The sequence below is a fragment of the Zea mays genome, chromosome 4 (assembly GCF_902167145.1).
Source record: "Zea mays cultivar B73 chromosome 4, Zm-B73-REFERENCE-NAM-5.0, whole genome shotgun sequence".
NCBI classification, from domain to species: domain Eukaryota; kingdom Viridiplantae; phylum Streptophyta; class Magnoliopsida; order Poales; family Poaceae; genus Zea; species Zea mays.
This window is the reverse complement of record NC_050099.1, coordinates 190,243,096-190,261,795: the sequence shown is the minus strand read 5'-3', so window position 1 is coordinate 190,261,795 and position 18,700 is coordinate 190,243,096. Positions and strand designations below refer to the sequence as shown.

Genomic DNA, 18,700 nt, shown 5'->3' with positions numbered 1-18,700 from the left:
GCCGGCTGAGGCCAGGGCTGAGTCCGAGCCCTGGGGTCGGGCGAAGCGGAGTTCGTCGTCTTCCGGGGCTGAGCCCGAGTCCGAGCGCTGGGGTCGGGCGAAGCGGAGTTCGTCGTCTTCCGGGGCTGAGCCCGAGTCCGAGCCCTGGGTCGGGCGAAGCGGAGTTCGTCGTCTTCCGGGGCTGAGCCCGAGTCCGAGCCCTGGGGTCGGGCGAAGCAGAGTTCATCGTCTTCCGGGGCTGAGCCCGAGTCCGAGCCCTGGGGTCAGGCGAAGCGGAGTTCGTCGTCTTCCGGGGCTAAGCCCGAGTCCGAGCCCTAGGGTCGGGCGAAGCGGAGTTTCCTACGGCGCCTGAGGCCGGACTTGGCTGCTGTCAGCCTCACTCTGTCGAGTGGCATGGCAGTCGGAGCGGCGCAGGCGGCGCTGTCCTCTTGTCAGGCCTGTCAGTGGAGCGGCGAAGTGACTACGGTCACTTCGGCTCTGTCGACTGGAGGGCGTGCGTCAGGATAAAGGTGTCAGGCCACCTTTGCATTAAATGCCCCTGCGATTCGGTCGGTTGGCGTGGCGACTTGGCCAAGGTTGCTTCTTGGTGAAGACTGGGTCTCGGGCGAGACGAAGGTGTGTCTGTTGCCGTAGGGGGTCCTCGGGCGAGACGTAAACCCTCCGAGGTCGGCTGCCCTTGCCCGAGGCTGGGCTCGGGCGAGGCACGATCGCGTCCCTTGAATGGACCGATCCTTGACTTAATCGCACCCATCAGGCCTTTGCGGCTTTGTGCTGATGGGGGTTACCAGCTGAGATTTAGGAGTCTTGAGGGTACCCCTAATTATGGTCCCCGACATCATGACATACGAAAGTCAGAGAAGACAATAATAATTTTACATAGCTGAGAATTATTTTGCATAACTGAGAAACTGATGAATAGTTGAATACCCTGCCTTAGTGGCATCAAGTTGTACTGATTTATCAATGACAAAAACAAACAATGGTGATCTGGAGTATTATACCCAGTGTTCGGGCTTATTCCTGTTACATTTTCCCCACCAATGGCAATCTAGCAAACAAACGATTCCTAAGCGACACAAAGGAAATCTGAACAAAACAGGATGTAGCCCTTCACACATGAAAAATCAGTAATCTTATATCTACTAACTTCCTATGGTTGCCTGCTAGATCTGTCGGAGCACTACCTGAACTCCACAACTTGCCATATTGTGCATAGAACAAGCATCTCCAAGAGGCCAACATCGAGTGATGTCTGTCACTTCCAAGACGTCCGATGAAATAGTTGTTAAATATATGGAATATGTATAGAACAAGCATCTCCAATGCGTAAGTAGATATAAGACCATGGTGAGCTCCAAGAATACGACTCTCATAGAAACACCCTGCCTTTATCAATATGATACTCCTCTAGAATAAATGGTCTTGGCTGATCAAGTTGTCAATCTATTAAAATACAATCATTAAACAAATATAGGCAGAAAATCAATCATATTTAAACACTTGAATCATAAATGGTAAAAGTTTTGAGCATGTGCTCTGTATTATTGCATATACAAATTAAGATGGTTTTGGAAAGTAAGAATACACCTCCTCAAGAAAACATAGTGTGCATAATCCACCGACTTGATTAAATAAGATGTCAACAATAATATTTTCCACAAGACAATTTATAATCTTGACCTGTACATGATATACGAAACATGAGAGAATTACACAAGTGTATGAAAAAATATAGGTGGAAAATCCTTAAACATGGTATATTTCCTGAAAGAAGACAAGGGAAGGGAGCAAGAAAAAAATATAAGATGCATTTTCTGTATTAAGAACCAAGGATGATGCTAAGAAGTGTCTTCAAAATAATCATCCAAAAATTAATAGCATAATAGCATAGATGTTTTTCCCAGGTTACATTCTGCAAAGAACTATATTAAAGGAACAACTGCTACATACTAAACTGAAGTTTAACTTAGATATTTTGTAACTTTTTATTATGTACAGATTTATATGGCATAACATGCAATAGGCAACTTCTGGTAATAACTTCGACACAATCATAAAGTCGTAAATGCAAATGTGTTTTAGAGCATAAAGATATAGTTCTTGTAAATCATATTGTCCACCCCTGAAGCTTAAGGAACAAGAAGCACAACATAGGAAGTGGGATAGATGAAAAGGCATAAATAGTGTTTACCATGCCAACCTGATACAACTAGTTCTATACCTGTATCTTGTACTTCAAAAGATAACATTTGATGCAAGTATGTTTGAGTTCATAAGACATAGGATAGACTTGTTCAAACCCACTGCCATATATATGCACCTGTTTGATTGCCGAATAACTGACTAAGATGATCCAAGAGGATAACTATTTTCTAGTGGAATTTGCATCTGTGATTGTCAACAGAAGGAGGCAATGTGAGACACAAGTGAAGTGCCAAGATTTGCACGGTGCTCTCTTAGCATCAACAAGCCATGATGAACGAAAATCATGAGAGTTGCGTGCTTCGCCCCAGTAAAAAACTGTCTCCCGCTTTCTTTTTTCTTTCCTTTGCTCCAAGCGTTCAACCAGCCAGCTCCATTATCAGCTGAGTAGATCACCAACATGCCCCTATGCATAAATGAAGTGGGGCGAAATGTTTCAAAATATGAACTGCCATTTCAGATAACATTTTGTGTTCCAATGTGCCCTTCGGGATGGGGTCAGGTGAAGACAGAAAGTTGTGCACACATCATCATTTTCAATCGACAGTTTGATAATACAGTCTTGACTTGTGACCAAGCTCTAACTCAAGATCACAATGATAGCTTGAGGTTGATGCAGGAACAACATGAAGGATCAGCAAGGCGGGTGGGGAACACTTCGACATCAGGCTTTGAATCGGCCTCGTCGGGCTGCTCCTATCTCGATTCCGCCTCTTTTATCGCACGAATCAGATGGGTCATGCGGTACTGGAGCTTCTCGTTCTCCATAGTCAGCTTCTTGTTCTGCAAGGTTCATGAGCCGAGTTGTGGTTATGTATATACGAGGCAGGTACCCACGGTTGTATGACTGTGACGGTTTCAAAAGCCAAGTGATCGATTACCTTATCCTTTTCAGTCAAGCATTCTGCAGTAACCACATCTAGCTTCGACTGAAGATCCTTCACGGCAGAGGAAGTTGCCTCGGATCCACCGCTCGGACCATCTAGCAAATTAATCATGTAAAAGAAGAAATTAGCCACTGCCCTGGCCTCTCATGAACAAGGGCGTGCTTGGAATGGTGAAAACTTATGAAATTACCTTTGTTGTACAGCAAGGCTTCCAGCTTCGCTATGCGTATCTGTGAGGGTGGAAGGAAGCAAACATAAAATTAGTAAGGAAAGGTAGCACCGAGACAAACCACCTGTACAGATTAAAGCGTTCGTGTAATCACTATGAACAAGCATGACAAGATGTCAAGATTGCCACAGTCGTCCGTGTGTCTGGTCGATACATCACATCGCGATAACTTCTAGTAAAGAAACATACAATACGAGATAGCAACCCGCAAAGTACAACACTACAACTTAGAGCAGCAGTTATCCACAGACCATATAGCCTGGTGTGGTCATTGGGTAGGTGAAATGGCGATTTAAGAGAAAATGGTCGCATAAGAACACTGGGAATGAATCAAATCGAAGAAGAGGCACGCATTGCTGTCCCTCCTCTGCGCAGATCTAGGAGAGCCCCTCCCGATCCAAGCCGTCGGCCCCATCACGACCCCCGCAACAACAACAACTATGGGAAAGCAGAGGAGGGAGACAACACCCGCCGAAAGACCTCATGACAGAGCAGATCCGGGCTCTTCGCCATACCGACCGAGCCGGCTACCCAACAAAGGAGAGCATCCGATTCTGAATGCTAAGAGCACGACAGCCGGACGGGGGAGATATGGGGCGGGAGTAGGGCAGCAACGACGGCTGTGGGTGGCTTACCTTATCTCTCCTGGCGGCGGGCTGAGGCGGACCGAGGGCTAGCCAGCCTGCTCCTTCGCCATGGTCGCGATGTGGCGGGGGCACGGTGAAGCCGTCGAGGTGCGGCCGACAGAAGGGACTGGATTGGATGAGTTTGGCTTCGCGGTTGTGTCCTTGGCCTCCTCTCCCCCTCTCCTGCTTGCCCAAGATCCTCAGCACCTTCTGCTGATGGCGGAAGGAGATTCCGCTGATGGCGCGGTGTTGCCTGAAGGAGACTGGATCTGCGCGCGCCATCGACGGCGTGGGGAGGAGGGCGTTGATGGCGGCCTCAGACCCCTGTCGTCGCGGAGCAGAGGGGGAGGAGGGTGGGCGCGGCGTTGATGGCGGATCCTCGGATCTGCGCGTTTGGGAAACGTGGTGTGGTGGCGGAGCGGCAACAATGGAAGGGGATGGAGGAGGGCGTTGATGGTGGAGCAGAGGGGTAGGAGATCGCACCTTCCATCGACGACGGCGTGGGGAGGAGGGTGGGGCGGATCCTCGGCCACCTTCCGTTGATGGAGGAGGGCGTTGATGGCTGGGTAGAAGATCCTCGGCGCGCGGATGACGGGCGGTGTCCCCTGCACGCTTGGGAAATGTGGTGAGGTGGCGGAGCGGCCTCGAGTTCGCCTTATGACGGGTGGGCCCTGGCGTCCCCTCGACTCCTGGCAGAACCGTGCACCATATGTATTGTGGACGTCTACACTACTGTCTTATATAGTAGTAAAGATAAAGATTACTAGTGAGTAGTTACATAGAAAGAAAAAGAAATCACATGTCCCAAAATATTTATAATGGAAATAAGATATCAGACAAAATAACAGTGGTTTACAGTGAATTGCACCACTTTTCCCGGTTCCAAGATTTTCAATGTTATTGTGCTACCTAAATTTAAATATCACAAATGGAGATTCGAACTATTATTGTTAGTTCTAAACACACATGCACGTCCGTCAAGCCAACAAAACACATATATATGTATATTTAAATAAATAGAAATTGTAACAATATGGGAACACTTGATAGTAATATATTATATGACATAATAGGGAGATTTCAAATTTAGGTGCCGAATAGAACAGAGAATGTTTTTTTTTCTACTCCACTCGGTCGGTCGCGGACTCGCTCTCGTTACCGGGTCCGCACCGCACCAAGTCCCAACGGGACTCGCTTGTCAGTCGGTGTGAGGTCTTGCTCCACGGACCATCAGCCCATCATTGGACGGATTAGACAGACTACCAGAAATGCCCCCGCCAAACGGATTTCTCTACGAATTCAATTCACGGCATCTTCTCCCTAAAACCCTCCCGAAACCACGCGCTCCTCCGATCGCCCTCCACCCGCGCGATCTCGGCATGGACGACGCGCGCCAGCACCAGCCCCGCCCGCCCCACGGCGCCGGGGGCCGCGTCCGCTTGTCCGATTCCGACGCCGACGAATGCCACCGCCACCTCCTCCACCAGACCGGGCACCCACTCCCCTCGTCCGCCGCCGCCCCCGCCCCCAAAAGCAACCGCCTTGCCCCCAAAAGCAACCGGCCGTTCCGCGGCGTGCGGCGGCGGCCGTGGGGCAAGTACGCGGCGGAGATCCGCGACCCGGGGATCGCGGGCAAGCGCCGCTGGCTCGGCACCTTCGACACCGCCGAGGAGGCCGCCGCCGTCTACGACGCCGCGGCGCTCCGCATCCGTGGCCACCGCGCCGTCACCAACTTCCCCTCCTCCCCCGCCGCCGTCGCGCCCAAGCCTGCCCTCGCCGCCGCGGTTCGTCCTCCTCCTCCCGCTCCGCCCCCGGCCCCTGAGGCCGAGACCTCCTCGGCCTCAACGGTGGTCGACGCCGGCGCTGGCGGCGACGACGAGGTCTCCGGCGTGCCGCCGTGGTTCGGGGACGGCGGCCCGCTGGAGCTCTTGGACTTTGGCCTGCCCCTCGCGGCGCCGAAGCGGGCCCAGTGGGAAGAAGAGTTCGGGGACCTGGGCGACCTCGATCAAATCTTCGACCTGCCCCTCTGACACCACCAATTTTGCCCTGACGATCGCTGGCGAGGATCATCTGGACGAGAGAGTTTGAAATTTAACACCTAATTCGGTGTGATGATCACTTTAAACCAGACATAGGAATACAGGCGTGTCAATTTCATCTTCGCCGCGATGATCGTTTTAAACCAGACATCGCGAATACAAACGTGTCAATTTCAAGATGCCAGCTTCTTCTCCTACAATTAGCGATTTATGCAGCAATAACCTCAGGCCGTGTTTGGCTAGGTTCAGGACTAAATTTTAGTTCTTATCTTTTCGAATGTTTCGATGTTATTTAGGGGTGTTTGAATGCTGAGTTAATAGGTAGTTAGCTCAAAAATCGCTAGTAGAATTAGCTAAATTTTCGTTTTTATCGTATTGAACGTTTCATTGTTATTTAGGAGTGTTTGAATGCACAACGCTAATAGACCGTTAGCTAAAAAAACGCCAGTGAAATTAGCTGGCTAGCTATTAGCTAATTTCTAATAGTAGTTAATAGCTAAATATTAGCTAGCCTATTTAGATGTCTTAGCTAATAGTAGCTAATTATTAGCTTTAGCGTATTCAAACACACAATCTTGTTACGAAACTAATTATACGGGCACAATCTTGTTACGAAACTAATTATACGGACGAAGACTAAACGATTAGATAAATCTATTAAGTCTAATTAGTCCATGATTCGATCATGTAAAGCTACAACTAACATTCGTTAATCATGAATTAATTATATTTAACACTCATAATTGATATTTAATCATTCAATGTGATATGGACTAATTTTTTTAGTCCCCGAAACAAAACAGTCTCTTACTTTATTTACCAGACTAAACTTTAGTCAGATTAGTCACTAAAATACCTTATTTGGTTTCAATGACTAAACCTAACTAAAGAACATCAATAAGACATAGAAAAAATATAGTAGGAATACCACTTTAGTCACTTTTAATCACTCCGCTTGACGTAGACTAAACTTTAGCTTTTAGTCATCTTTTTTGGTATTTTAGTGACAGTGAAAGTGTAGTCACTAAACTTTAGTTACCTTAAACCAAATAGGGCCTCAAGATAGTTGTGCACATCACTTCAATGACCCAGAGTTAACTGCCGGCTCATCTTCTCGTATAACAATGTTTTACTGCATAACAGTGACCATGGTCGAGTCGTTTGTACTCTCTGCATCCTGAACTACGTTTAATTCAACAACAACCGCCAAATAAGGGAGTACAGTCCAAAACTCCAAATAAGGGAGCTCACTTTGCCAAGCCGTACACTTTGTATGTTTTCTTTATACCAAATATATATGCATACTTTTTTGTGTGTGCATACAACAGTTCAAACGAGAGAGCGATGAAACTGGCAAAAAAAAAAGGGAACTGAACTGAACCGCACTAGTATCGATCCGTGAGGAAATCAACGGTGGCTTTAAGCGCGTCGACGAAGGTATCCACCTCGTCTTTTGTGTTGTAGAAGTGAAGACTCGCACGAGCACTTGCGTTGATGCCAAGGGTCCTATGCAAGATCTGCGCGCAGTGATGCCCCGACCGAATCGCTACGCTATGCTGAAAACAAAAAGGGCCAGCAAATCAACACTGAATTTACCAGAGCTGACGAAAGTTCCAATTTCTGCTATATCTGTAGAGACAATGCTGAAGAGCGAGAGCAGACACATAGAAAAAGATCAGTAATACACAACAGGAACAGAAGAGCTAGAGCGTACCTGCAGATCAAGAATCTCTGCGATATCTGTAGGATGGACGTTCTCGATATTGAAGGAGCACAACGGAGCACGGTGGACAGTCTGGGAAGGCGCCGGGCCATATATCTGGACATTTGGAACAGAGAGAAGGCTTTCGTAGAGGTATGTCCCCAGCTCTTTCTGGAATGCAGAAGCTAACAGGAGTGAGGATGCTATCGTAGGAATAGCTCGCACAACAGGACCAAGATTTGTATTGACCTCATATTCGTGGATCTGCTCCATGCCAATGCATGATAAATAGTCGATGGCTGCTCCCAGTCCTATAGCTTCTCCAATTGCAGGAGTTCCAGCCTCAAATCTTCCAAACCATATAGTAAGAGATGGATCGTGAGCATTATAAGAAAACAAGGGGAGAGATAAAATGAAGAACATTATAATAGGGAGACTTGTCTAGACATTTCTGTGATTTTGTCTGGGTTAGTGTTGTACACACAAGAAAATTTCAACGATGCCCTACTGATAGTTCCGATTCTATTAGTGTCTTGCAGACAAATTTCTCTAATAGTAGTGAGGTGCAGCCTGTTAATAGTTCTACTACATGTTACAGTCATATATTGAAGTTGAAGGCGTGCCAGATTAAGATGGAAATAGCCGAATTTCATATCAGAAAAAATTAGCTGCAGATGTAAGCAGAATCAATGTCTGATTATAAGCTTCTAAAAGGTGTGCACTATGGTGTAGTAAAGTAACCTTTTTATATCACTTAAGATACTACATACAATGTAAGAGCTTTCTTCGAAACATACGATTGCGGCCAATAACATATCTTCGAAGATCAAAGAAAACAGTTCGTCACCTAGAGGGAGGCTCAGCATATGTGGATTTGTCTTCGAATACATCCGCAATCATTTCACCACCACCTACAGTAAAATCAGTACAGGCCTATGTAAAATGCAAACGGGAAACTGAGATGTTATCTCCTGATTTTATCCTATGGCAGAGAGTGATCAGATGATTACTTTCACCTTGAAGTATCTTACCTAAGAAAGGCTCCATAGACGACAAAATCTCAAATTTACCATGCAAAAATCCGACGCCTGTAGGGCCACACATCTGACAAGTTTAGCCCACAATTTGTGAAGGTCAATTGGTGTGTATTCCAACATGACAAGGAATTAATATAACAGAGAGTTGATGATAAAACCTTATGAGAGGATGCGACAAGAAAGTCCGCGCCAAGTTTCTGAACATCAACTGGCATATGGGGAACACTTTGGCAAGCATCTACAAGGACTTTAGCTCCAACTCTGTTTGACCATGTTACAATCTCCTCGATAGGAAGCATGGAACCTGGAAACCATGAAGGAATATAGTTGAACGCGCCCAGAAATTGTAGTTAATCGATAAGAATAACATCAGTTGCATATTTAATTTCAACCCCATTGGGTATGAAAGGAATTATAAAATATCATATGAAGTTCTAACACAGCTATTTGAATAATGTCATTAATACCAATATATTACTAGCTTTTCGCAAAGACCATAATTTACAGTACAATTATCATGACCTTTAAGAACCTTTCCAATAAGGCATTAGCTTACCTAGAACATTTGAGACATGATGAACAACAACTATCTTTGTCTTGTTCGACAGAAACCCTTTTAACTGCTCAATGTCTGGGACATTTTCTTTAGTCAATCCAACATATTTTAAGGTGGCACCAGTCTTCTGGGAAACAAATTGCCATGGAACAATAGCACTATGATGCTCTGCAACTGTAAGAACAATCTGGCCAAGAAAATAGGGGGAAAAGGTCCTTATCAAGAATATACAAAATACTGCAGTTCTCTAAGAACACATACTAGATCATACTAGGTAAAATTTGGGATCGACAAACCAGCATTGTTCTCAAGCAGTCATTAGATGGGCACTTTACTAACAAACATACTACAAAGGAATGAGGGGGGCTTTTGAATTTTATATGTTTATTATTGTTGTTGTTGTCATTATAATTATAATTTTTGCATAAGGCCAAAGACCGAAGGTAGTGATAGAATCACAACTTCTACAGTTGCATGAATCAATATAGGAAGTTAGGATCATAAACAGCAGGTATAGTAAACTAGTAAACTATAATGTAACAGCAGGAACGAGATAGAACCCTTACTTCATCTCCTTCTTTCAAGTTAGATAGTCCCCATGAATAGGCTACCAGATTAATAGCTTCAGTAGCATTACGAGTGAAAACAATCTCTCTGCTATCAGCTGCGTTGACAAAATTTGCAACTTTTCTTCTTGCATCCTCATATGCATGAGTAGCCTTCGCACTTGTGCCAAAGAAATAGGCATGTCAGTTAAGTTACAAAATGTGTACCGACACATATATTGGTAGCTGCATAAACACCCAAAACTCAAACAAATTAAGGAATTCATGCACATTGGCCAAAGAACACCAGCAACAGATCTATGTTTCTGTGGAAAGTGCATGCGTTGGTTATTCTTCAGATATTACTGAAGAGTCAAGGATCAAAATCATAAACACTATATAATTTTTTTTTCAGCTTATCAAAATTAACAACAACAAAGCCTTGACAAAATGAAGTGAAAAAACAGAGCATGTCCTGCTCAGTAAATGTGCATTCCAAGTTAGCATTAACATGGATTTATAGTTTAGACACACTTCATGGATAAATAACATAAAATTGAATATACTACCTGAGTGCATGGATACCACGATGAACATTCGAATTGTACGATCGGTAGTACTCATCTAATGTTTTCATCACACTACATGGTTTCTGCGATGTTGCACCATTGTCGAAGTAAACTAATTTGGCATCATCAAATTCCTGCAAGTTCCAACAATAAAAATGAAACCAGAGTCTCCTAGCTATAAAAAGATAGAACCTACTAGTATCCACCAGACAGTAAGACTATTTTGTGCATCGTGTCTTGGGGTATACGACGCTGATTCTGGAACGCAAAGGAAAAGAGAAATCTTATGATGGCAGTAGTAGCAATTCACAGGCTACTAAATCTAACTGCCGGAGTTGCTCTAAGAATGTAAACATGGTTGTATTTTCCACCTCTAAAGTTACTAACTTCTGAACAATCAGAAGTTCAGAACCGTTGTGCAGCTGCTACACACCGAGTTTGAGTAGCCAAGAGCTCAAATGAGCTCAAGGGTTAAGTTTGACTGAACTGTAACCCGAGCAAAGAAGCGGATAAAACGCAGCGTAGGCAGCACGATAGACCTGGTGAAGGATGGGGAAGTCGACGCGGGTGCGGTGCCCCAGCGACGAAACCGGTTCCGCCTCCCGCGACGGCGCCGCCACGGCCGCTGCGCACCAGCCTCGCCTGGAGGAGTTGGGCTTGACGAAGCCACTACCGACACCGGAGGATCCGGGGAAGCAGCACCGGAGCGCCGCTGCCGTCGCCGCCATGCGCGCCGTCGCGGCTCTCGTGACGACTGACGAGAACGATAGCCTTTTCCCTTCCCTTGGCTTGGGGCGGCAGTTGTTGGGCGCTTGGTCCGGTCGGGATTATTTCTGCCGCTGTGTTGTGGCCCCCACGTGTCAGCCTCCAAACAAGAGCAAGCCTCCAGATGCCCGCCGCCGGGGCGGGCGTTGACCCGCCTGACCGGACCCACCAATCGGCGTGGGAGTGGAACAGCCCGACGTGTCCTCGCTTGGCGGCGCCACCGCGGCCGCCGCTCCGAGGCCGAGCGACGCCGCGGGTGTCTCTCCTCCGCCGCGTCCTCCTCGCGGCCTCCTGCTGCATCCCCTCCGCCATGCTGCTGGGTGCCGACGAGGGCGAGTGGGCGGCGGTGGAGCGCCGGGGCCCGCACCTGTGAGCGTCGGGGCGGCCCTTCTTCGTGCACGACTCATTTCGCGGCGGACGCCGCCACGCGCGCCGCGTTCACCGCTGCTCTAGTGGACGCCGCCCGCGCGGACCTCAATGTGTGCTGCACCTGGGCCTTCAACGACGGCGGGTACCGCGCGCTGCAGCTCAAGCACTTCTCCTACGACGAGGAGGTCTTCTATGTGCGCGCGCGTCGCGATTCTGTAGCATCCGCGGCGCTTGTTTGGTGAAATGCTTGGTGCATCCGCGCGCGTCTTCACATCATTTATTATTGTTATCGTCCAGCGTTTGTAGTTTGTAGTACTACATTGCCTGTATCTCTCAAACAGAGACTCGCTATTTACTAATTAAGTGACAGCTAAGCTTAGAATTCCTTTTTTTCCCTTGTTATAGGCATTAGATTTTGTGATCAGCGAGGCAGGAAACTATAAGATGAGGCTGATACTGTCACTGTGTAATAGCTGGTAAGATTATGGAGGTAAGGCACAGCATGCCAAGGTGGGGAAAGGAGGCTGGCCTGGATCATACTTCTGATGACGCCTTCTTCCCTGATGCCACATTCACAAGATGGAGAAGCGAGTGTTGGTATATTCATAGCGTTGGGATCTGAATTCTTAACAACAGCTGTTTTTTATGGCACTTATTTTGTTTGATCGCCCTTCTGCCATGTCTTACCAGATACCATCACAATTGCATACATTGTTCTTTCATATCTTAGGCTGTTTTGATGAGAAAAAATACAATCACAAATGTCGCCTACATGGATGACCCTACGATTCTTGCCTGGGAGCTGATCAATGAGCCATACTGCCATTCAGATCCATCAGCCAACACATTGCAGGTCCTTACTTTGCTTTCGATTTGTTACAGTTACACTTTTGTTTCCTTTTATTTTTCGTGTTTTAACACTTGGACTTTCTTGTATGCATGGATCGAAGAGATGGCGTCTTATGTGAAATCTATAGACCCTGTGCACCTTTTAGAGATGCGGCGTTGAAGGGTTTTATGGTCCGTCGACTCCAAAACTTCTGCATGTGAACCCAGATGGCAGATGCTTATTCTGGAACTATTGGGATGGATTTTATCATGAACCATAGTGCACTGGGAATTGATTTAGCTTCTGTTCATATTTGTTCTGACAGTTGATAAGTCCCCATATTGTCATGAGGTGATTGTATATTATGAAACTATTTGAAGTGAAAATTCTATTGCTCATCAGTTATTTGATGAAAACAAGAACTCTTGAATTGCTAAAAAGAGGAAAGTGATAACTCTGAAGGCCTCATCACATTAACTTTTTTTAGAACATTTCCGATGACATGCCTTTCATTAAGAGGGAACTCAGGTTAACAAAAACTGGTCCAAACTATATATTGTTATCCATCACCGGTGCAATTAAAAGTGCTTCCAAAGTAGCATCTATATTTTATGTTTTTTATGCGTGACATGTAAGAACTTTTGGTATGGAAATTATAAAGGCTCTGACTTGAGTGAGTTGTTCAAAAAACTGAATTTAAGTGTTTGCGCTAAGCGATCTTTTACTTGCAATCTTGCACCATTAAACCATATTTGTAGATATGCGGATATGCCAGGAAGATTCATTGAGAAGCATGTTTGACAAATCTGAGGTCCTAAATCTTGTGGTGATTATTGTTTGTGGGTAGTGTTACAAGAATTTGGGCAACCCCAGTCAGTAGCTTTCTGCATTTGTCATCATAGAGATTTGACTATTAAATTGAACAGCTGTTCTGGTGCAGAGAAGAAGGGGCTGTGATCTGTATCTATGACCAAAACCTCACTGGGTGGCCACTTTTTGATCATGGAGTCTTGCTGTTGAGGATCCAGCATGTGGTCGCGCTCCATCTTTATGAAAGTTCGTTTGATTCGGTTCAATCTCTCATCATCTCCTTCGAAGCTTGCTGTACTGATAGCTGTTGCAGGCCACGGACGCATCAGCATTGAAGCAAGTACTGATTCCTATACCAGATAAAAATAAGAATGTAAGTAAACTCTGCATCATTATTCGCCTTTCATTGCAGCAGATGTTTAGTTCAGGAAATGGATGCTCAAGTAATAGGAAATGGGAATAATAAATAAATATTTTTTTACGATGAACTATGATAATACAATATATTTTTGTGTCAATGTTTCTCTCATGGCACATTTCATACAACATAAATATATAATACCTCTTCAGGGCTTTGTTGTGATAGTCGATCACGCTGGAATTCTGGCCTCAAGGCAATGGTTGTTGGAGGATCATCTGCTCCTGCACCAAGTGTCAACTCAATCTCGTTCTCGGGCAAAGTCGGTAACCCCTGTTACATGTTGATATGAGAAGGATGTAACAATCATACATCGTATTATAAAAGAAGATTAATTATAGTAGATTCACCACGAGCTAACGCAACTTCGTATGATTGTTTCAGAGTTTCCATGCTCATATGTGTTATTACATTTTTCTTCTATAATAAAAGCCTTAAGGTTTGCCCCTATATGTATATGTTTGTTTGATGTGTACTCTATATTTTTTTATCATTTGCTAGGAGGGTCTATGTGGTTTAAAAAGATGGCAAACAAATTCTTCAAAAACATTACATCGTTCTTATCTTCATCGGCTTGAAATCCAAACGGCAGCATTGTGGCGGCCACGAAAAATGCTTGACCGATCCTGTCAACAAATTCATGCATTGCATGGATCACACTCAGCCCTCCAGCGCCATGTCCGATCAGAATCACCTAGAACAAGACCGGAGAATGGGTTAGCATACATATGGTACACCGATTTTCCAACATTAATTATCCTTAGATTAGATCCTCATTAACTGCCTTACGTATGTTTGCTGGCATCACACAATTTCTAGGTTTTTTGCTTGTGCAGCATAGGAATAAGGCTATTTCTTATTCTTCAGGTGTTAACCGCATTGGCATAAAACATTTTGCTTGTGGTCATTTAATTACACCGCAAATAGATTGTTTAAACGCATTGGCAGAAAGGAAGAACAGCGCACGCACGCACCTTCTCTCCGTCTGGCAAGTTGGAGATGAGGTCTATGAGCGGCTTGTCGTACTGCTTGAAGGACCGGATGGTGTTGGGGTCGGTAGGATCGACGCCGCCTCCGGCCAGGTCAACGCACGTGACACGGTGGCCAGCGCCCTCGAGGAGCCAGCGGAGCTTGAACCAGCACCAGGCCCCATGCCCTTCGCCATGAACAAGCACGAAGTGCTGCTCCTTCGCCATTCCCATCACCCTCTGGGCTCCCTACCAATCTATTTGACGGACGTGCAGCAGCAGCAGGGGGGCCTGCATTTTCTTCGCCAGTCCAAATTAAACGCCAAACCGACAAGGCGTCCGGTGATTTCTATTCTAAATAGGGAGTCTCTAGTCTGGACACCAGGTGTTTCTGGCATGCAGAGGTGCCTAATATGGTAGATGCTCAGGATCTAGTCTAGTGTGTGGACCGGCTAGTTTTTCTCCATCTTTTCCCCCTCTTTTTTTTTGTGTGTGTGGCTGGGCTGAGTGGTATATATATTTAGCCTTCTGACCTCATGTTTTTCAGCATGGTAAATAAATGATAACTTGGTTGAGATAATTTATTGATAAATAAATGATAACTTATTGGTTGGCATGGCATACAGGACAGCACCAGGCACTGGAGTCTGGAAGAACACAAGCGATTACTACAGATGAGAGATTCACAATGACTTGATGATCAGCTCGAAGAGGCGCTCTGGGGCGGAGAAGAAAGGGCTGTGGTCGGTGTCCATCGCCGCCACCTCGCTCGGCGGCCACCGGCGGACCATCGCCTCCTGCTGCTCCGGCTTCAGCATGCGGTCGTTGGCCGTCTTCACGTACACCCGACGCACAGTGTTCACGGCGCCGTCGTCGGCGCGGCCGAAGCCGAACCTGGCGGCGCCCAGAGCTGCCGGCCACGGGCGCAGCAGAATGGATGCGAGCGTGGAGTCCTCGTGGGTGCATTGCTGGTACAGGATCGCGCGCTGGTGCTCCTCTCTCAGCGCCACGCTCGTCGGAGGGCGGTCGTCTCCCAGACTGAACTTGAGGTCGTAAACGTCGTCGCCGAACTCGGATAGATCAGGTGCTCCCTGTTGGTTTCCAGTCCAAGTTTTCAGTTACCAGATATAAAATTAACGAGAGTTGAACAAGGCAATAAGGGGGAGGGGGGATCACATCTTTGATATCTTGCTCCGACTGGTACCCGAACGGGAGCATGGTCGCTGCTACGAAGATGGCCTGCTTGATCTTGTCTCTGAACAGATGCATCGCGTGGGTGACGCTCAGTCCTCCTGCGCTATGCCCTACCAGAACCACCTGCCAAAACACAGCATGAACTTGCACCATGCATGTATGGCAAGGCAACAGAGCTAGCTGGCACAGCTACCTTGCGGCCGTCGTCCGGCAAGGCGGCCATCAAGTCGAGGAGCGGCGCGTCGTACTCGTCGAACGAGCGGACGTCGTCCGGGTCGACGAGGCTGCCGGCGGCCCCGGCGAGGTCGACGCAGGAGACGCGGTGGCGGCCGGAGCCCCGGAGCAGGCACGCCAGCTTGAACCAGCACCAGGCGCCGTGGCCGGCGCCGTGCACGAGCACGAAATGCTCCTCCTTGTCGTTGCTAGCCTTGTGAACCTCGCCGCCGCCGCCGGCGGCCTCCATATCTTACTTTTACAGTACGTTACAGCTTTGTTTGTATTGTTGTATGGAGTCGCGCGTTGTACTAAGATCGCGTCTATGCGTGTGTACATATATATACAGCCACATGTTAGTTGCTTACGTTTGAGACGACAGCCATTTGCAGCAAAGTTAATGCTAGTTGAAATGATCAACCGATCGACTAGCAAATCAGGCCAAGCAGATCGATCAGCGGGACAGAGAGAGTTTAAGAAGTTGCTAAATATTTTTTGGAGTAAAAAAATACGTGTTGCTAAATGGTTGCCAATAAATGTAAAGAAGAAATGAGGTTAGACGAGAAGTTACTAAATTTAGGAAGTTTGTTTAGAGAACTGTTGGAGATGAGTTTTTATATTAACTACCTAAACTGTTGATTTAGAAAGCCTTTTAGAGAACTACTAGATTTGAGGAACTATGGGTGCACAACTACCTACCTTAGACTTTACGCGTGAAGAGCGATCTATTTTTTTAGCCTTATGGCTCGTCTAATAACCATATAAGCTTCTCTTCATCTAATCAACCATCGTAACCACAAAAAGCGCTTCTCTTCGTCCTTCTATGTTGCCGCCGTATATTAACCTTCAATGTCCCATCTTTTTTTTTTCTGTCTCTATCTTCCTCACCTAGATTCCTCCGCACCACCATAGAGGACATCAAACTTCTTCCGTTAGCGAGCGCCTCGAACTAATACCGCGGCTCTCTGTCGCCATACGCCTCTGCATGCAACGATGATGCGCGGCTCAACAGTCGAGCGAGAAGAGGAGGAGGTGGCGCTCCAGATACCGAGTTCGGTTTTATACTGGTTGTTGGCAAATAACTTGTGAGATTTTAAGGGTGATAGCAAGATATTTATTGCTTGTTTTCATGTAATTGTTGCGTGCGTATTGTACATACTAGTTACCACCAAACTGCAACTTGGGCATATCCACTCTAGTTTGATCGAGTCAGAAGGCGAGCCAATGCTTGTCTTTTGCGTGGGCGATTTGTGGTTCGGGGCGGGGTGGGTGGGGGGGGGGGGGGGGACTTTGAGTTTTACTAGTAGGGCCTAGCCCATGGCAGAAACATGGGTTTTTTTTGTTGGATTATCGGTGCCTATATGAGCTAGATAGAGCAGCAGATTGGTCAGCCGTCACGCTCGCGCTCGCGAAGAACATGGCTGTACTGTACCTGTGCTGTGCAACCAAGTCCAAAATTAAATGTGTCGGCACACCAACCAATTAATGTGTGCTTCCCTCTGCCTTTGCTATACAGAAAAAAGTTGATGGATTTCAGTCCTTGGCTGGACTGGTTGGTGGGCAGTCAAACACATTCGATCTGAATGGAACCGAACTTTTACATGCACGTTTGGTTGCGTTTGGGCTAATAATCGAACGGACATTAAATAATGAAGTACTATATCATCGTACACGTTGGTAGTACTACGTACGACCTGCTCATTATTCCTATTTTTTTTTCTTCGCCATTCATTCACCGGTACAAAATGTAAAGACATGTGATTGGAGACTGTTAGAGGAACAAAATATTTATCTCTCTGACTATTTCTTAGGACGTGTTTGGAACGTCTAGAGAGATAGCTAATGGTTAGCTATTAAAATTAGCTGTAGAGATTTCAAACACTTATTAGCAGGTGTGAATGAGAGAGCTGGTAACGTCAGCGGGAGAGAGAAGCTCATGTTATTAGGCACAGGAAGCCAAAAAAAAAAAAATTGGTTCGGAGTCCAGTTTTCAATACCACAGAAATACTATGGCATTAGATAGACCATAGTATTCAAATATCTGTTTCCTAAAAAGCAACCAAACAGCTTTGGACTTAAAATACCACAGTATTCCTATATACTACGGTATTAAGGCTCTGTTTGGGAACAAAGTTTTTGAAAACCACAGTTTTTGAAATACTACAGTATACTTTAGTCATGACAATACCGCAGTTTTGAAAACTGAGGTCCAGACCTAAGTTTAGAATACCTTAAAACAACTATAGTATTTGCAATACTTCAGTTTTGAAAACAGAAATTTTAGTCAGCTTGCCAAACACCATTCTGTATATAATACTGCAGTATTTGAGAATACTGCAGTATTCTTTCAAAACTGTGAAAAAACTTCACTTTCAAACATCCCCTGAGTAGTTTATGGAGTAACTCTATTTCCAAGCAGACCCTTATATTTTATATACTAAATATTAACAACAACAACAAAAAAAACAGACGACTGTATTACCGAGTCAACCCTAGAAGATGCCCTGACGAAAGAGGAATTATCTTGTTTCGCTTTTTTTTTTAAATTTGATTTTGACTTGGACAGAAATTGACGGCAGCAGCACAGGTGCACGAGAGATTTTGATATTTGCCATCAGCAAGAAACAGGTTTGTAAAATTGCCATCAGACCCACATTTCATAGACCCAGCTGGACCCACAATTCATAGACACAGTGGTAATTATAACAGGAAGACAACATTGTGAGTGACAAAAATCCAATT

The 18,700-nt window shown here is 45.9% G+C and overlaps 4 protein-coding genes across 5 annotated transcripts; all 4 read right to left on the bottom strand.

The window, feature by feature from the left end:
- Positions 1 to 2,542: 2,542 nt before the first annotated feature.
- On the bottom strand, positions 2,543 to 4,624 carry LOC103654293 (uncharacterized). The gene is made up of 5 exons (XM_020552765.2): positions 4,428 to 4,624; positions 3,954 to 4,329; positions 3,280 to 3,319; positions 3,084 to 3,184; positions 2,543 to 2,985 (listed from the first exon to the last, which is right to left on the bottom strand). The coding sequence occupies exons 2-5, from the start codon at positions 4,224 to 4,226 to the stop codon at positions 2,899 to 2,901; spliced, it is 501 nt and encodes a 166-aa protein (XP_020408354.1). The 5' UTR covers positions 4,227 to 4,329; positions 4,428 to 4,624; the 3' UTR covers positions 2,543 to 2,898.
- Positions 4,625 to 7,161: 2,537 nt separating this feature from the next.
- Positions 7,162 to 11,203, bottom strand: LOC100191757 (uncharacterized). 2 transcript variants are annotated; one of them, XM_035966614.1, is made up of 10 exons: positions 10,932 to 11,203; positions 10,393 to 10,526; positions 9,845 to 10,004; positions 9,279 to 9,405; positions 8,881 to 9,026; positions 8,717 to 8,789; positions 8,533 to 8,596; positions 7,935 to 8,034; positions 7,698 to 7,856; positions 7,162 to 7,539 (listed from the first exon to the last, which is right to left on the bottom strand). In XM_035966614.1, the coding sequence occupies exons 1-10, from the start codon at positions 11,118 to 11,120 to the stop codon at positions 7,369 to 7,371; spliced, it is 1,323 nt and encodes a 440-aa protein (XP_035822507.1). In that variant the 5' UTR covers positions 11,121 to 11,203; the 3' UTR covers positions 7,162 to 7,368. The 2 variants fall into 2 exon arrangements, with proteins under 2 accessions (XP_035822507.1, NP_001130656.1); NM_001137184.1 differs by having other exon boundaries at positions 7,238 to 7,539; positions 9,279 to 9,465; positions 10,932 to 11,151.
- Positions 11,204 to 13,106: 1,903 nt separating this feature from the next.
- On the bottom strand, positions 13,107 to 14,866 carry LOC100285728 (uncharacterized). Its single transcript, NM_001158619.2, has 4 exons — positions 14,558 to 14,866; positions 14,137 to 14,277; positions 13,728 to 13,856; positions 13,107 to 13,515 (listed from the first exon to the last, which is right to left on the bottom strand). Exons 1-4 carry the CDS (start codon positions 14,783 to 14,785, stop codon positions 13,252 to 13,254), a joined length of 762 nt encoding a protein of 253 aa, NP_001152091.1. The 5' UTR covers positions 14,786 to 14,866; the 3' UTR covers positions 13,107 to 13,251.
- Positions 14,867 to 15,107: 241 nt separating this feature from the next.
- On the bottom strand, positions 15,108 to 16,271 carry LOC100285038 (esterase PIR7B). Its single transcript, NM_001157933.2, has 3 exons — positions 15,939 to 16,271; positions 15,728 to 15,868; positions 15,108 to 15,642 (listed from the first exon to the last, which is right to left on the bottom strand). The coding sequence occupies exons 1-3, from the start codon at positions 16,206 to 16,208 to the stop codon at positions 15,235 to 15,237; spliced, it is 819 nt and encodes a 272-aa protein (NP_001151405.1). The 5' UTR covers positions 16,209 to 16,271; the 3' UTR covers positions 15,108 to 15,234.
- Positions 16,272 to 18,700: the final 2,429 nt, after the last annotated feature.

Coding starts and splice junctions, on each gene's coding strand:
- LOC100285728 (NM_001158619.2), bottom strand. CDS start 14,785: ATGGGAATGGCGAAGGAGCAGCACTTCGTGCTTGTTCATGGCGAAGGG. Junction 13,857..14,136: donor CCGATGAAGATAAGAACGAT/GTAATGTTTTTG, acceptor AACATGTAACAG/GGGTTACCGACTTTGCCCGA. Junction 13,516..13,727: donor CACAACAAAGCCCTGAAGAG/GTATTATATATT, acceptor TATCTGGTATAG/GAATCAGTACTTGCTTCAAT.
- LOC103654293 (XM_020552765.2), bottom strand. CDS start 4,226: ATGGCGCGCGCAGATCCAGTCTCCTTCAGGCAACACCGCGCCATCAGC. Junction 3,320..3,953: donor CCGCCGCCAGGAGAGATAAG/GTAAGCCACCCA, acceptor CCACCCTCACAG/ATACGCATAGCGAAGCTGGA. Junction 3,185..3,279: donor AGCCTTGCTGTACAACAAAG/GTAATTTCATAA, acceptor TTAATTTGCTAG/ATGGTCCGAGCGGTGGATCC.
- LOC100191757 (NM_001137184.1), bottom strand. CDS start 11,120: ATGGCGGCGACGGCAGCGGCGCTCCGGTGCTGCTTCCCCGGATCCTCC. Junction 10,527..10,931: donor ACTTCCCCATCCTTCACCAG/GTCTATCGTGCT, acceptor TGGAACTTGCAG/GAATTTGATGATGCCAAATT. Junction 7,857..7,934: donor AGCAGATCCACGAATATGAG/GTCAATACAAAT, acceptor TCTGCATTCCAG/AAAGAGCTGGGGACATACCT.
- LOC100285038 (NM_001157933.2), bottom strand. CDS start 16,208: ATGGAGGCCGCCGGCGGCGGCGGCGAGGTTCACAAGGCTAGCAACGAC. Junction 15,869..15,938: donor TGCCGGACGACGGCCGCAAG/GTAGCTGTGCCA, acceptor GTGTTTTGGCAG/GTGGTTCTGGTAGGGCATAG. Junction 15,643..15,727: donor CGGAGCAAGATATCAAAGAT/GTGATCCCCCCT, acceptor GGAAACCAACAG/GGAGCACCTGATCTATCCGA.